This window comes from Heloderma suspectum, chromosome 13 (genome assembly GCF_057233095.1).
Source record: "Heloderma suspectum isolate Gila_16-S chromosome 13, 16-S_ref, whole genome shotgun sequence".
Taxonomy (NCBI): domain Eukaryota; kingdom Metazoa; phylum Chordata; class Lepidosauria; order Squamata; family Helodermatidae; genus Heloderma; species Heloderma suspectum.
Window position 1 is genome coordinate 3,792,224 of NC_139470.1, and position 16,044 is coordinate 3,808,267.

Here is a 16,044-nt window from a genome sequence, read left to right on the forward strand (position 1 = left end):
CACAAATTCGAGTTATAAGCAGACTGCGGTCTTTGAAATCTCCCACAGCTATTGACTGTAAGAAATCTGGCTTTCGGAAGATTGAAATGAGACTTTCCTAGCCATGAGCTCAGCTGCTGAGGTGTTATGCAACGTTTAAGAACATTCCAACTGCTCAGTAACAAACAAACCCTTTAGGACTGACCAAATGGAGCTGTTGGTGGGAAGGGGTGCAGGGGAGGGAAGAAGCAGCACTATCACAATGGTGGTCATTATGTGTGTACATGTGTATGAGAAGAGAGAAAAGAGTTGTTACCAACCAAAAGTGCGGCTGTGAATTTTCATGTGTCTCCACCTGTTTCACATCATATACCACTTTTGATAAAGGGAGCTATTGATCATTTTTGTTCAGGTGCATGCTACGATGCTATGAATAACATGATCTGGACGTGCTCGAATGACTATATTGATCAGTGGTGCAATCCTGGGAACCAAGCCTTCCATTACGTCTGCCAGAGGCTAGGAGTCAGCCATATAATTATAGAGCCAAAAGGTGAGGGGAAAATCTGCTGTCAGCACTCTATACAAAGGAAGTGTCAGTGAAATGCAAGATGGGCAGCCTAGATTGGTGAGTGTTGCCTTTAAGCCATGTTGCACCTGACTGAGAAACCAGCAGGGCAGAACTGCACTTTCATACAAGGTTGAAGAGGGTATATATAGAACAGAACGTCTTTTGATCAGAAGTAAGAACATAACCAGGGTGTTTGAAGTTTAGCTGCTTTTGAAGTTACAGGCTGCAGTGCTCTGGGGTGGTTCCTTTGAAATCTCTGAAATTGCACTGAAGGAAGGAAACTGACCATTACTGCTGCAGGAGAAAGGCACCAAAATACTCTACTTTTGAATGCAAGCGTTAGCACTGGAACAATCAGATACATGGTACTGCTATCATAACTTGTATAGCAGTTTGAATTGCAGAGGATTTACTCTCACAATGACCTTCTGAGGTGTTGCATTTTGTTTTCCATCTGTAAATAGACTGAGGTTGAGAGATGGTGACCTATCGAAGGCCAAACAATGTCAGAGGGAGAACTTTGACTGGTCTCCCAAATCCAAGCCATCTGTTTATTCCCTTCAGTACTCTGGGGATACCCAAAGTATCCCCATCATAATTTGTGCTTGCAGTCTTTTACCAGGCAAGTGCAGCAGCTGATATTTGGCATCCTAAGCACAATTCTAGCCCTTGTGAATCTAGGGCTTGAGTTTCTGAATCTTGCCTGAATAAGGCTCAGAAACTAGAGCAACCCTGATTAAGACTGCTGTAGATCGCAAATGGGGTTTTGATAGCTATAAAACAGGGGTGGACAACCTCAGGCCTGAAGGCCAAGTCCAGCCCTCTTGGGGTCCCAATGTGGCCCTCTGGGATTCCCCAGAGGCTACACCCCTTTTCCCAGTCTACTGATCCTTTGGTAGTTTCCTGGCTTCTGTGCAGTTTTCCCCCCATTCCAAAAGGTTGAAATGCCTCTCTGAAGGCTGAGTTACTAGCCATAAGGGCTTTAAGGTAAAATATATTGGTATTTTTGGTATATTGTATATTGGTATCCCACCCAGCACTGGAATGCAGCCCCCCCCACCCAGCTTCTCTGAAATGGAATTTGACCCTCAGCCTGAAAGAGGTTCTGCACCCCTGCTATAAAAGCTCTCTCTCTCTCTCTCTTTCCCTCTCTCTCTCTCTCTCTGGCTGCTTCCAGACAGAGGGTTCCTAGTGCCATCGATCAAAAGGCATTGTGGAGCTATTTCATCTTTTCCTCAACAGTTCTTTTGCTGGTTAAAAAAATAGACAGAAGAAGCAGTGGAAAAACATGGGAGGGTTACAAACTGAAGACATCATCTGGACCCCCTGTAGAATTCTGTGAATGAGGCAGGGCCATTGCACAACAAAGGCCTTGTCCAGAAGCATCTTCTCTCTCATATACATGGTTGCTGTTCCTGGTTCCTGGTTACTTGACACCAGGGACCTAACCCTATCTCCATGTTCTTCTCTTACTCCCCTTCTATACGTACGAACAGATGAATCCACCTGATACCATCTGGCCATTGGCCCACTGAGCCACCTGGCTAATGTCGTTTTGTCCAACTGATCGTGCCTTTCCAAGATCTCAGCCCCAGCCTTTCCTGGCCTTGCAGCATAAGATACTTTAACCTGAAAATGCTGAGGATTGAGCCTGAGGCCGTCTGCAGGGCACTGAGCCTCTCCATCCTTGCCTTCGATAACTCGTGTCCTTGCAACAAGTTCAAATTATTTTGAAAACCTTGTTTGCAAATAGTTGTATGGAAGTTTTAAAAAATAACTTGCATTTCATACAAGGCACCGAGTACATAAAACCCTGACAGTAGGTTTATGTGAAATTATTGTTGTTGTTCTAGGAGATGCCATAACCACAAACGAGGTTATCAACCAATTACTGCACCATGTTGGTGCTATGTGTATCCATCAGCTCAACCTGCTGGCAGCAAGTAACAACCTTCCAATCACAACGTTTCTGGGCAAGCAGCATCCAATTGAAGCCCATCATCTCAGCAGCATTTGCGACATCATGGAGAAAGCCATGGTCAATGGGGACACCTGCATTATACGCTGCATCCTGGTTGTCTTCCAGGTGTGTACACGTATGATAGGGACACCTTGGGTATTTGAACTGTACCCTACCTTTCTACCAAGAACAATGGCACTCAGGGCAGCTTACAATCACAACTGAAACTTGATTGAAACAATAATAAAACAATGTATTGCAACACAATAAAAACACAGCAATGAAAGAATAAAAACAGCATAGCATGGTTGTGCTTAGTTGCAATTACACATGCAGTTTGAGGAGGACTCAGGGGGAGCAGAGCACCCTAAATGGCCGCACCATTAGGGCACTGGTGGGTCTCTTGTCAGTTCTGGAATACCTCCCTGAGAGATGTTCCTGATAGTTGCCTCCAGGGATCAGGAGAACTTTTTCTCACTGGAAATTGATCAAAATCTGAGCCTGAGCATCTTCTTGTAAGATCTCGCTTTTGTGGCTCACAGTTAAATCAATGAAGGTTGGGGGTATTTTAATGTGATTGTGTTTTACTGGTTTTCTTTGGATTCTTTTGCTTTTGTTCCCCACCTTGAGCCACTGGAAAGGACTGGGCTATAGCCATTAATAAGTATGTGAATGTAAATAGTGTTATGTGCACTCTTTTAATGACACTCCTTCATAAGCAACATTTCAATGCGAGCATTTCTTCCCCTCTTCCCCAACGGTTGTCCTTTCAGGTGGTTTTTAAGTTTTTCTTCAGCCCCCAAACAGAGAAGAATCGTGACACTGTAAGACGATCTGGCCTCTTGCTTTGGCAGTTACTGATGGCACCAGTAGACCAGATCAGCTCTGAAATTCAGAAGGAGGTCTGCCTGGCAATCAGGTGTGTTACCTTATCTCATTGTAATAAATCAAATAATTCTGTAGTCCTAGTAAAGGTAATTTCTAGTAAGCTGTCTAAAGCATGAGTCAGTAAAATCACAAAGCAAACATTCTAAGCTTCATTCTAGTAACATGTGAACTGTCTGTGGTTTACATCAGGGAGTGGCAGCTTGTGGTTCTTGGACTGAAACTGGCCTAAGGAAGGCAGCTAATATGCCCCCCCCCCCCCCAATGCATGCTAGACCCTGCTTCCCTGCCCAGTCAGTGTTACTGGGCATCTTTTTCAGGAAGCTGCTGCTGCTGGAACTTTCCAGTCTGCTTTTTGCTGGCTTAGATTAGAAATATTTAAAAGCACGAGGAGGATGTTTACTGAGCAGCCACTCAGGCTCTGTCATCAGTTTAAGAGTTATATACGATTCTGCAACATGGGCTTGTGTGTGTGTCTGAGGCTGTCACTGCAGTGCTCCACTCTGGACTGATCCGCAGGCCAGTCTTCTTTCTAGTCTAGGGCATTGCGCTCTTAGGAGGTCATGCTGATGGAATACAACCAAATAAAATGATAAGGAAGTCTAACGGTGCTTCCAGACAGAGGGTATCTAGTGCTGCCAATTAGAAGGCATTGTGCAGCTATTCCATGTTTTTCCCCTTAATGGATTTTCTATGGTAATAAACAAGATAGTGGTGGGAAACGTAGGAGGGTTATGAATGGATGACAATGTCATCTGGACCCCCCATAAAATTCTGTGAATGAGGCAGGGTGATGGCCCAGTAAAAGCTTCGCCTGGAAGCACCCAAGTTTCTGGGGTCAGCTGTAGGATTTGGGAGAAAGCTATATAGAAAACAAATATTTCTATAATCTACTTCAGAAAATTTTGAAGTTCTTTTAATGAGTGGTACTGGTGCTGGTTGGGGACACCTGTCTGTGGTATGTACACACAGTTCTTTGAGCCAGCTGGAGGTTCAAGATTCAAGATGGCCTCCTCTCTTCCATTTGCTACTTCTTTGTCATTTTGCCAAAGCAAAGGGAATGCTACCGTGTATCTTTGCAATTCTGTGTTAAGATAACCAGATAACATACATCTCAAGGGCAAAGAACATTTCACTCAAATGTCCCATTTGGAGCTGTAAATGGGACGTATTCCAAAGCGTGAGAACAAAATCTTCCAGAGTAACCTCCATGCCTCTCTTTATGAGCTGCTATGTTTTCAGTGCTGGAATAATTATGTATTTTTGATCCAAAGCTGATTTTTCCAGTTCTGCTGATTATTTTGTTACATTTATTAGTATTAGCAAATAGTTAACTGTTTGCTGGACAATCTTGCTTGGAATCCGTTGGACAAATTCAGTTTAAACAGAGTGGTGAAGTGTAGAATTACATATCTTCATTATAATAGAGCCAGCCATTCTGCTCCAATGACTGAGTGCTAAACTTTTTTTTTTTTTAAGGCACCAGGCTTTCCTCTTATTCTTAATTAAAAAATGCTAAAAACTTCCAGATTCATGTTAGTCTGCTGTAGCAAAAATACCGACAAAAAAAGCTTATGTTACCAGGTGCCACAACACTCTTTGTTGTTGTTTATCCAAATGCTAAATGTTACCTCTTTCTTTTCTCTCCTTTTAAGTTCTGGTCTAAATATCCTGTATCCTGGAGAAGTAGAAATTAATAACTTGCTTAAACTGGTCTTAACTGAAGGTAAGCGTTTTCACTGATACTGGAATGAACGTTAGTTTACAAACTGAAAGTACATGATCCAGAAAGCATAGCCTGGTACACCTTGAATAAAAAAATGTTTTTAATTAGTGTCAGTTTTCAGCAGAGCCCAACATCACTGTATAACCCGTTCCTCCATGAATTATTCCATTTTAGGAGACAGAAACAGTGGGCTTGCTCAGCTTCGAGATGTGATCATGACTAATCTGGCTGAGCAGCTTCAGAACAACAGATTTGGCAGTGAAGATGATGAGCATTACAGGTAAACAACATGAGTCTTCCTGCATGGTAGGGGTGCAACCCGCAAAGAGCACATGCTGAAAGTTTTGGGGGAGGGGACTAGTTCGTGTCTGTTGAAAGGATCCATTATTCATTGCTGTCAGTGAACCAGTTTATAGAAACAAATTATAAAATATACAACAGCCTCTAGATAAGACAAGCTTATCTAAATAGAAACTAAAACAAATAGATGATCAGTCTAAAATTGACCCGAACTATAAGCTAACTCAAGTGAACGTTAGCTGAGTGTGTCTTAATTGCAATATGGAAAAAAACAAACAAACATCGCTGCTGTTACTGAAAAGGTTGCTTTCAGTTAAGCAATAACACACACAATAACCTTTTTCTCTACCAGGAAAATTAATTATCTCTTGATACCATGGTAAAATTTCACTGTAACAGTACATATAACACAGTTTCAAGGTCCCCTGAGCCACAAGGGCAACAAACGTAGAGGGAGATTGCTTATTATATCTCTTCTCTAACAAAGCAGACTGTAGTGTATGTGCATGGGGCCGCATAAGGGAAATCCTGTACTTATACATATTTAGGGCTTTCAAAAAGAATTAGCACCTTGACTCCCAATTGGACACTGGATGCCATAAAAGGAAGGAGAACAAAATCAGTGGCATCAAGATACTGCTGGTTGCATCGGGTTTTGATGATCTCTGTCATATAGTCTTTGGAGCAATGCTACTTTTGCCTTTGTTTGAGTTTGTGTATTCACTGGGGGAGCTGATGATACAAGGGAATCTCCCTGGAGACCACCACTCCAAACATGGATGGTCTTTGCTTTCGCAGGCCTCTGGATCTTACCCAGTTGGGGCTTTCCTCTTAGCTGCAGCTGCTGCTGCATGTCCTCCATTGGTTCCATCACAGCTCACATGGAGCTCCCACATGTGGCCTCTTTAAAAATGAATGGAGACAGCAAAAGCACAGAGCCTTGTAGATCGCATCCTACTAGTGTTGGCTTAAACTTAGACGCTTCCTATCCTTTCCTCCTTCCGAACAAAAACTGTAACTCTTAAATATTATTGTCTTTGTAAGGGTGTGTGTTTGTGTGTGTGTGATTGATTCTTGTACAGTTTCCAGGGGGGTAGCTCTGTTAGTGTATTGCAGCAAAAACGAGAAATTGTGGCACCTTAAACACTAAGGGTGCAATCCTATGCATGTAGACAGAAGAAAATCTGACAGCTCCCAGCATTCTCCAGGCAGCCATGCTGACTGGAGAATGCTGGGAGTTGTCAGACTTTTTTCTGTCTAAACATGCATAGGTTTGTGCCCGAACACATTTATTCTGACATAAGCTTTTGTGGACTACAGCCCGCTGGCATCTGATGAAGTGGGCTACAGTCCACAAAAGCTTACATCACAATAAATGCATTAGTCTTTGAGGTGCCACAAGATGTTCTGTTGTTTTTGTGATACAGTGGATATTATCCAGTAACGGTGAAAGTCAATTAGAATATATATATTTTTAAAGCAACACTACACAGTTAGGCACTTAAGAATGGCCTTGGTGGATTAAGCCAAAGCCGCTCTAGTTCAACATCCTCTTTCTATCAGCAGCCAGCCTAGTGCTGGCTGAACCAAACTGATGCTTAGAAGTCTGGGTTAGCAATCAGGCAGTTAAATTAGGATGTAAAATGATCCGTTGCATACTTTCTCTCTTTTTCTACCACTCTGCACAGCTCTCCAGTGCAGGAGTGGGTAACCTTTTTGCCCCTAAGGGCCACATGCGGCAGGGGCTGCTTGCTAGGGTGGGAGTGGCTGAAGACAGCAGGGGAATGCCCCTGGCCAGTGTCTCCCTTGCCCCTGGCCAGTGTCTCCCTTGCCCCTGGCCAGTGTCTCCCTTGCCCCTGGCCAGTGTCTCCCTTGCCCCTGGCCAGTGTCTCCCTTGCCCCTGGCCAGTGTCTCCCTTGCCCCTCCCACTCTCACACAAATACTGGCACACAGTTATATATGCAGAGCCTTCCACCTCCCCTCCAGCCTCACTCACACACACACACACACACACACACACACACACGCTTCCCCATCTGATCTCAGCATGCAGGGTTGGGGATAGTTAACCCCCCCATGTACTGAGATCCTATTGCACATCCTCCCTCCCTGCTACCCATCTTATTGATGCTTTCCCCAATGCCAGTTACCTGGGAGGGTGTATGCAAATGATTTAACAGAGGAGAATGGTGCATGGGGATGTCTCTCTGCGTTGTGTCCTCTCCATTGAAACCATGCTCCAGTAAGCCTGCCAAATAGCTGAGCATTGGGCTTGTAGGGAGCCATGTGGCATCCTGGGTACCTGTGTTGGGCCGCACTCAAGTCCTCTGAGGCTTGCCCACCTGTGCCCCACCACATGGCAGTTACTTGCAATCAGATTGGTGTTTGAAATTATGGACAGTATGAACTGTCAGTCGACCCAGTCCAGGAGCGATTTCCTCTGCACAGACATTGTGTCCCTTGCTAAACACTTGTGCACTGGTGCCAAAGAATTTCTCATGGAATTGTGCCCCCACGGATGGGATCTAAAGAGCTACTTTATGTGCCCCTGAGCATTTGAATGCTCCAGTGGAGTTTTGAACGTAGAATCTGAGACCATCCCTCTTCCCAGCAATATCCAAAACTGCTCTTGAAAGCCATTCTTTGAGCAGTTCATTGTGAGGCGTGAGGGCCTGATCTCTGGATATGCAGAACCATCTGTACAGTTCCTTAGATCTTGGCCAACGTAAGTTAAGTAAGTGGAAAAGATGCATGTCTGTGTTATAATAACCACTAGTTCTGTATGATGGAAATACTGAGTGCCCTGCAATTTGCACATAAGTGTTTTTGTATTCCATCCTAAGCCCTCACCATTTTACCGTGTCTTTCCTGCATTTTAAAGACTAAACGATGAGCTTTTGCACTACATTCTCAAGATTGTTGTCCGAGAATCTTGTATCTTAATCACCAAGTGCCAAACTGTATCCAGAGATGAATTTCAAAGGCTCCTCTCAACTGTGCCTGTGAGTAACACCCTCCTAGCTTGCTCTTTTTTCAAAAAGGTCCTTTCTTTTGTGAGTCCAGTCATGGTAGGGACGGCGTGCAGTCTGTGCAAGGTTTAAGGGAGGCCTCTCTTTTGTGCTTGGGTTGCAAAAAGGAAATGTACAGGTGAGGCTGTGAACCTCTAAGATCACTGCGGACTTCCCCATGATCTGTATCACACAGCTCTACAAATACTGGCTCTACAAATACTGGGGCTATTTTGGACTTTGTCCTGTCATGAAAGTTAGGGCCTTGTTAATCATGCATGAACTATTCCAGACTTTCCCCTATGCTTGCTGGGATAGATGTCTTATAATGCCTTTTGTTCACACATTGCAACCCTGCTCTCCCCCCCCTTCCTGTTATATTAAAAAAAATAATCCTAATTGAGAGCTAGTAGGTAAAAGAACAAATGGTGAAGTGAGAAGTCCATAGTTCAGATCATCTTGCCATCTGCTATGAACTCACTGGACAAACCGCTGTAAATTGATTTGGTGTAGTAATTGTATTTTATTCACTTGTAAGTTGCTTTGGGTACTTCTGTAGAAACATGAGCTATAAATATAAAACGGAACCACTCTTGTATAGAGTTTGTCTTACTGCACTTATATCCTGCCCTTGCTCAGAGGAGCTCAGAGCTGCACATATCCCACTCGTGTATCTTTATAACAACACTGTGAGGTAGGTTAGGCTGAAAGTGAGTGACCAGCCCAAGGTCGCCCAGCGAACTTCACAACTGAGTGGAGATTTGAACCCAGGTTTCCACAGTATTCATCTGCCATGCAGTCTAGCCACTACACCACAAACGGGAATAATGGGTCTCCAAAATGGGAGTAATAATAATGCCGGTCTGCTTTACAGGAAAGCTTTGAACGGCAGTGGGGATAGAAAGAAGCAGCCTGAACTTTGGAGTAATAAAGATTCTGGCAGAACATTCAGGAAATGATTAACAGGAGGGTATAGGTGGGACCACATTCTGACCAGAGTTGTGTGTCCACTCCACTTTGGATGGCCACCATGCTATCCAGAGCTCACAAAAGCTGGATTTTGGGCCCTCCCTAGAGAATGCGCGTGTGCATTGTTGCTTCTGTTTTGCATAGTTTATTGTGGCTTTGCTAACCATGGGGAAGAGCAAGGAGTTAGGGAGAGAGGTGGAGCCCTGTCCCTTTGACCATCAGTCGCCACTCCAGCAGGCCCTTGCTTCACACTTACAAGTGTATCTGCACAACCATAAGGGCTAGCAACTTGCTTTTTTAAAAACGAAAGCTGAGACTTTTCAGGAAGCTGAAGTCTGCACCCAGTGCAATATAATGTGGATTTTCTGTGCTCCCACAAAATCACCGCATACACACAGCCCTAGGCTTACCGTTTTATTGTGTATTATTACAGTAAATCTGATGAGATCCTATTTATACTCCACTGGCATCCTTTCCTGAATTTATCTGTTGAGCTCTGTGACTCAACCTTGTTTTTAACAATTGACTTTCTATTACCTGCATATGTGTCAATTGGGCAAAATCCAGCAATTTGTGACACATCTCCCAAATTTTAGCTTGTTAATGAGTATTTTGTTATGTTTTTGTAATGCACTGCAAAGCTGTGACAGTCGAGCAAGAGAATAATGTAACATTTCCCTTGTGTCCTTCCCTGTTTGTTCTCTTCCTTCGTGTTTCAAAAATAGTACACAGCCCTTTTTCTGTGCTTATTTTCTTATTGAAGTGTTGAGACGATAATGCAAACGGTGCTCATTTATATTAAAGGCTGCCTCCTCCTGCCTGCGGTATCTGATGGCCGTACAGAACCATCTTCTGAGTAATACAATTTTGATTAAGCCTGACGAAAATGATGACAGTGACAGCTCCTTGCAGGGAGAGACATTGAAGGTACAGGTAAACACCAAGATTAAATTCCAGTACTTCTTTCGACAGCCCTTGTGTCGCTGCAGTTCAGCCGATGGGTATACCCTCTCTGTGCTGTCTCGTCACTTCTCGTTGTCTCAGTGTACTGTTATGACGGCATGCTAAAAGTGTCTGTGGGCGTCAGCCAGAATTCTCAATGGTGGCTTTGTGGGTAGGGGGTAGCTGCTGTTAAAGCCACATATGCCCCAGTCCAGGACTCCTTGGGCTTCACAATGCAGGAGTGAGCTGCCCAGTCACTTCAGTTGTTGGCAGTGGAGACCAGTGTGCGCTGCCGCCATCACCCCTCACAAGTTCCATTCCTCATATGATTGTTCCTCAGAAATTCTCTGTTGCCAGCCAACTAACGAGATCACACTGAATTACTTTTATTACCAATAATTCAGTGGCCCTACATACGCCATACAACAAAGTCCCTTCGCTTTTTGAAAAAAGTTTGACAGATTGTCCTCGATTTGACAGTGCTATAGTTAATTTTTTTAAATCCCTTAGAAATATACTATTTGACATTTATTTTTTAATATAAAAATTGGTTGAATTTGCCCTGCCACCCCATCTCTTTGCCTTGACCTTCTGAAATCTGCAAGACCACCCATGACTTCAGCGTAGGGATGCATGGATCAAAATGTTTCCAGTCTGCATCAGTTTTGCATGAGTTCATTCATAAGTCCATTCTGTCCTGTTTCTGCATCTATCTACAATTTTTTTAAGCACAAAATTTTGCATTTTTAACACATTTTCCCACAAAATATACATTTTTGTACACCTCTTATCTGAAAATATGCGTTTCTCTATGCATTTTGGTATGTTTTTGAGCCAACAACCATATTGCAAAACTTGGAGAAGCACAAAAAACGAAGGATAACTGCATTTCAATCTCAGTACGAGTCCAGGGAGTACGAAACAGGTGTAAAGGGGTACGCTATGAGCCCTCCATCTGAAAGCACCCTTGTTCTGAGTTGGGGTGCTTCCCGGCGAGGCTGTTACTGCACAATTGCCCTGTCTCATTCATGGAATTTTATGAAGGGTCCAGATGTCATTGTCTCCTATGCATAATCCTCCCGTGTTTTCCCACTGCCTCTTTCATCTTTTTTCTTCCCACAAAAGATACTCTAAGGAGAAAAAGACAGAACAGCTGTACAATGCCTTTGATTGGAAGTGCCAGGAGCCCTCTGCCTGGAAGTGCCCTGTGTTGCCAGCTGAAGGCTATTCTAGGTGTACATCTTTGCAGCCCTGTTACACAGCCTGCGTGACTTGGTTCTAGAGCTGCTGTTTTAACTGAGCCACCGAGTATTCCCGAGAGGGAAAGTTACCCCCTGTGTGCCAAAATCTAGCCTTTCAAGTACTTGAAAATTGAAATCTGTTGTTGGTTGTACTACTGCAAACAGTAGATCTGTTGACAGCAAAGCTCTGCTATTAGAAGTAGGATTTCTGAGAACTTTTTTCATGCACTGTAGGGAATATTCACAGATTATCCAAAGCAATAGGGCAAAACATCCTTTTATGCAGGGTCTGTGCTGCTTTTTTTGGTTGGCTTTGCATCGCTTATCTTGACTGCTTAAGATTTTTGAGGGGTTGATCCACTGCACATTTCCCCTGGCAATGGCCGCTGGATATGAACAGGGCTGGGTAAGGCCAGCGTGCATTCCTTTCAACAGGGCCCACACGGGAGCAGTCTGTGCTTGGTTGTGCCCTTCTGTTTCCAGTTCCATCAGTCTCTGTTTTGCTCCTCACGGCTGTATTTGTGTACTTGTCCTATTTGGCCGCTGGAACACGTTCGTGATTGTATGAAGTAAATAATAAATGTGTCCATGCTGTCTCTCATCCTACAAACACGTTTTTGTTTTTTTCCAGTTTCTCTCTGCGGTTGCTATCATCCTCTCTTCCCTTCTAGGACTGTCTGTTTCGTTCCTTGTCTGGCCAACAGGCAGGGCTGGATTAACCATTCTGATAAGTACTCTACAGAGCTGGGGCCCAGCCTTCTTAGAGTCCCTTCTGCGCTAACTAGAATTCCCCAAATGGAAAACGTGTGTTATCTTTCCCCCTTCTCTAAGAAATTCCACTGTAGCTAAGAGAAAATTGACATTCCCACATTGTGAAACAGGGAAGTCATGCTCCCATCAATAGATAAATATTGAGCAATGCCATTCTTTCCTCAATTCTGCAGAAGATTTTGCCAAGTGGGCAGGATGGAGAGGTCAGAAGGAAAAGTGTGTGTGTGTGTGTGTGTGTGTGTTCCTGTGCCTATTGGGGTTGTTGTCCAGTGAAAGAAACTTTAAGGTGCAATCCTATGCATGTTTAGACAGAAAAAAATGGCTGGCTGCAGGATGCTGGGAGTTGCAGGATGTTTTCTCTCTCAACATGCATAGGATTGCATCCTTAATTTTTTAATTGTATACATTTTAATAAATGGATTAAATCTGCATCAATTTGCGTAGGAGTGAGCAATAATTCTTGACGGGGAAGAAATCATATACTTGTTAGATGATGTGAACACCATCTTAGAAGAGGCATTCTTCACCACACTGTGTGTGTGTGTGTGTGTGTGTGTGTATATATATATATATATGTGTGTGTGTGTGTGAGAGAGAGTGAGAAGGCAGAATTCCTCTACTGAGATGGAGCCTACTGCTTGTATTCTTCTAAGAACTTGTATTTAAAAAATAGTTGACCTCTTTTTCACATGCCGTTGCCCGGTCACTCTGGGGCATCTCTTTAAATTAAGTAATTGAACTGGCTCATGAACTAAAAGTTGTGCCCCTAGTGCTCAGCTGTGTATAGGAATACTGGCAGACTGTGGTGTTGTGTGTCTGAGACAGAAGGCCTCGAAAAAATGACTCACTAGGGCCTCCGTGTCCTCTCATCAGGCCTTCTTGACAGGGAGCTCTTCTCATCAGGATCAATTCTTCATTTTCTCCATAGTACCTAGATGCATCGTCTGTGTTTTGTTTTTGTTTTTAAATGCCCTTTTGAGTTTACCTCGTACTTGGAGGCATAACATCTTAAATCTCAGGCTGTACACAGAGAACAGTGAGTTTTTTCTAGAAGGTCAAAAGTGGAGTGATAGAAGCATCGTTTTCATGGTGTGCTCACTCATTTCTTTTTGTCTTGCTTTCATCTCTGGTCAAAGAGGGAGAGGTTTCTTTGCAGGCTTTTGAGGCACAGCAAAAGACCTCTGAACGGAGACAATGGACGAGTGTGTCCATCATAGGCTCTGGTGCCTCTCCAAACGCCTTCAGCAATGTGAAGAAGCTGTGGTCTGTCTCCAGCCCCAGTCTTGGAGAGATCTGCTGGTGCTAGGTTTCATTGTCATGGTCATCACATTAACTTTGAAAGCCCATGCTTATTTCTTGTTGGTTGGTTTGGTTTAAAAACTGGTTGTTCCCTCGGCCATGTAAACACAACTGTCTTCTTAAACACTTTTTGTGTCTAGGAGCTTAAAGCTAGTATCTTGGCCCTGGCTACGCAAATCCTGACGGGGTGTGATGAAGTTCTAGAAATGCTGCAGCAAGTCACTACTGCTCTTATAAACAGTGATATTCCAGACAGGGAGCAGAGGTAAGATCATTTACTTTGTTTATTTTGAAGATTTATGCCTCACTCTTTCTATCAAATGATTCTCAAAGCAAAAATGCACACCACACAGCAGCCCTTAGTCCTCTACCCAATGGATAGGGTCAGGGGGTTCTTCCCTGGTGCTCTGCAGTCCCAGTACAACTGGCATTGGAGCAGAGGGTTCTTTGGGGGGTGGGGGAGCAAGATCCTTGCAGCTGCTCTTTCTGTGGCTGATGGATGGGACCAGAATGCTCAGTAGCCCCTGGTCCTCTGGCCAATTACTGGTTCTAGATTGTGCTCCCATTCAGGCCTACAAAATCCCAACCAGTGCCTTGGCAGACAAATGTTTAATTTTCATCAGAACTTGGCACTGCCATTTTGCCAAACCTCCAAGATCATTGCCAAAACAGGATATTTTTAGTAACTGTCACACAGTGGAGGCTTGTGTTTGGCTGGCAGAATGCAAGTCCAGGCAGGATCTGGGTTTCAAACAAAGCAGGATGTGAGAAAAAGGGAGGCTAGGGTGGCTTCCCCTTCATTTTCCTTCTGCCAGCAGGCAGGCTTGTGGCATGTAAGCTGCTTTGTTGCTGAAAGGGGTTTTAACAGGTAGGGTGCTGCTTAATTCTTGTTATTGCTGCATTTTTAATGTATGTGTGTTTCTGTTTTAATTAAAATTCTGTTTTAATCCTCATTTTTTATTGTTAGTCTCCTTGAGTGCCATTTTGGTGGAAAGGTGGGACATACTTTTAATAAGTCAATAAAATAATAAAGCCATAGTTGGAGCAAGCAGAAAAGTCAGAGCCACAGACATAATGACCTGGTTCGCACATAACAGTAACCCTTGGTTTGTTGCCCTATCCAGGGTTTTTCTGGGAGATAAACAAATTGTGGTTTGTTTTCTCAGTCCCTGGTTGGTGGTTTCCCATTTCCTTTGCTCATTCCCTCCCTGTATCCCAAATGCCTTTGCGGCATTGTAGTACTGACATGTATAGCAGCTGGTTGGTTTGTTTTTTACCACTCTTGCCTGCTGCCTTTGTAGCCTGGCAAAACAGCTGGGTTCACTTGTAATGACAATGCATGGTTTAAACAACCCAGAGTTTACAACCCACCAACAAACCATGGGTTTTTTTCTGGGTTGTTCCTGGTTAACAAACCGTGGTTTATTAGTGTGGCTGTGTTCACCCAGAATTCAACAACCCATGCTTTAGCATTGTGTGCAAACCAGGTTAGGAAGTGAGGAGTTGTCCTTAGGAGGGTGGGACAGTCCTAAAGATGAGTTGTGGTCAGAGGAAGCAGTTGGGACAGGCTTTGGGTCCGGAATAGATGACTGGGGTTTGGGAGAGGTCTGGGGAGCAGCACAGACAAGAGCTTGTGGTAGTGATGGAGAATGAAGGGAGGAAGCAGGAAGTATGTTGCTGGTTCAGAGGGAGGTTAGCCAATTGGGCATATAGTGAAGCGAGGACAGCAGCAAGATGAACTGACTCCAGAGGGCCTCTCATCACAGGTTAAAAGGCCTGGAGCAGGTGACCAAAGCCACAATGCTGGGTCACTTGCTTCCAGTGTTGCTGACCTCCTTGATGCATCCCAACCTCCAAACACTGACCATGGCGGATGCTCTGATGCCTCAGCTGGTGCAGCTGGTCCTCTACACGAGCCAGGTATGGCCTTTCTTTCTGCTGCTGGAATTTTTAACACCCTGATGGGGATGACCTTTGCTATTAAAACTGGACTGCAGAATAGTAATACTTTTATCATGCTCATTGACCCACAAGGGATGCTTTAAGCGCTGCATTGTATGCCTGTGTGTCTCCATCCTCCTATGATGGGCAGCATGCTTTGCTTTCGTAATTGGAAGTCCTCCGAAATCCCTGCAGAATTTGATTACCCAGAATCCATTTAGGCTACTTTTGTTCCCTACACCCTTCCCAAAAGGGTAACTGAATTGCTTGGGGACAGGGCAGCAGTGCCTGGGAGAGGAGGTGCATATGCACTGTCTCTCTCCAGCTCTCCAGTTATTTTTTCCTCCCGAATTGAAATAAAGCATAACCACATAGTTTTATTAGGGTGCTTCCAGATGAGGCTTTTATCATGCCATTGCCCTGCCTCATTCACAGAATTTTACAGGGGGTTC

At 44.0% G+C, this 16,044-nt stretch overlaps 1 protein-coding gene across 7 annotated transcripts in view; it reads left to right on the plus strand.

The window, feature by feature from the left end:
• Window positions 1–16,044, plus strand: part of HECTD4 (HECT domain E3 ubiquitin protein ligase 4) — a 114,920-nt gene that overhangs the window by 33,464 nt on the left and 65,412 nt on the right. For 5 of the 7 annotated variants that reach the window (XM_084820400.1, XM_084820401.1, XM_084820404.1 and 2 more), the window contains exons 11-19: window positions 392–532; window positions 2,404–2,636; window positions 3,284–3,429; window positions 5,051–5,121; window positions 5,296–5,401; window positions 8,303–8,423; window positions 10,203–10,331; window positions 13,792–13,916; window positions 15,418–15,571. In XM_084820400.1, the coding sequence (XP_084676526.1) occupies window positions 392–532; window positions 2,404–2,636; window positions 3,284–3,429; window positions 5,051–5,121; window positions 5,296–5,401; window positions 8,303–8,423; window positions 10,203–10,331; window positions 13,792–13,916; window positions 15,418–15,571 (1,226 nt within the window). The remainder of the gene's footprint in view (window positions 1–391; window positions 533–2,403; window positions 2,637–3,283; window positions 3,430–5,050; window positions 5,122–5,295; window positions 5,402–8,302; window positions 8,424–10,202; window positions 10,332–13,791; window positions 13,917–15,417; window positions 15,572–16,044) is intronic. The other 2 variants (XM_084820402.1, XM_084820406.1) reach the window with 1 other exon arrangement.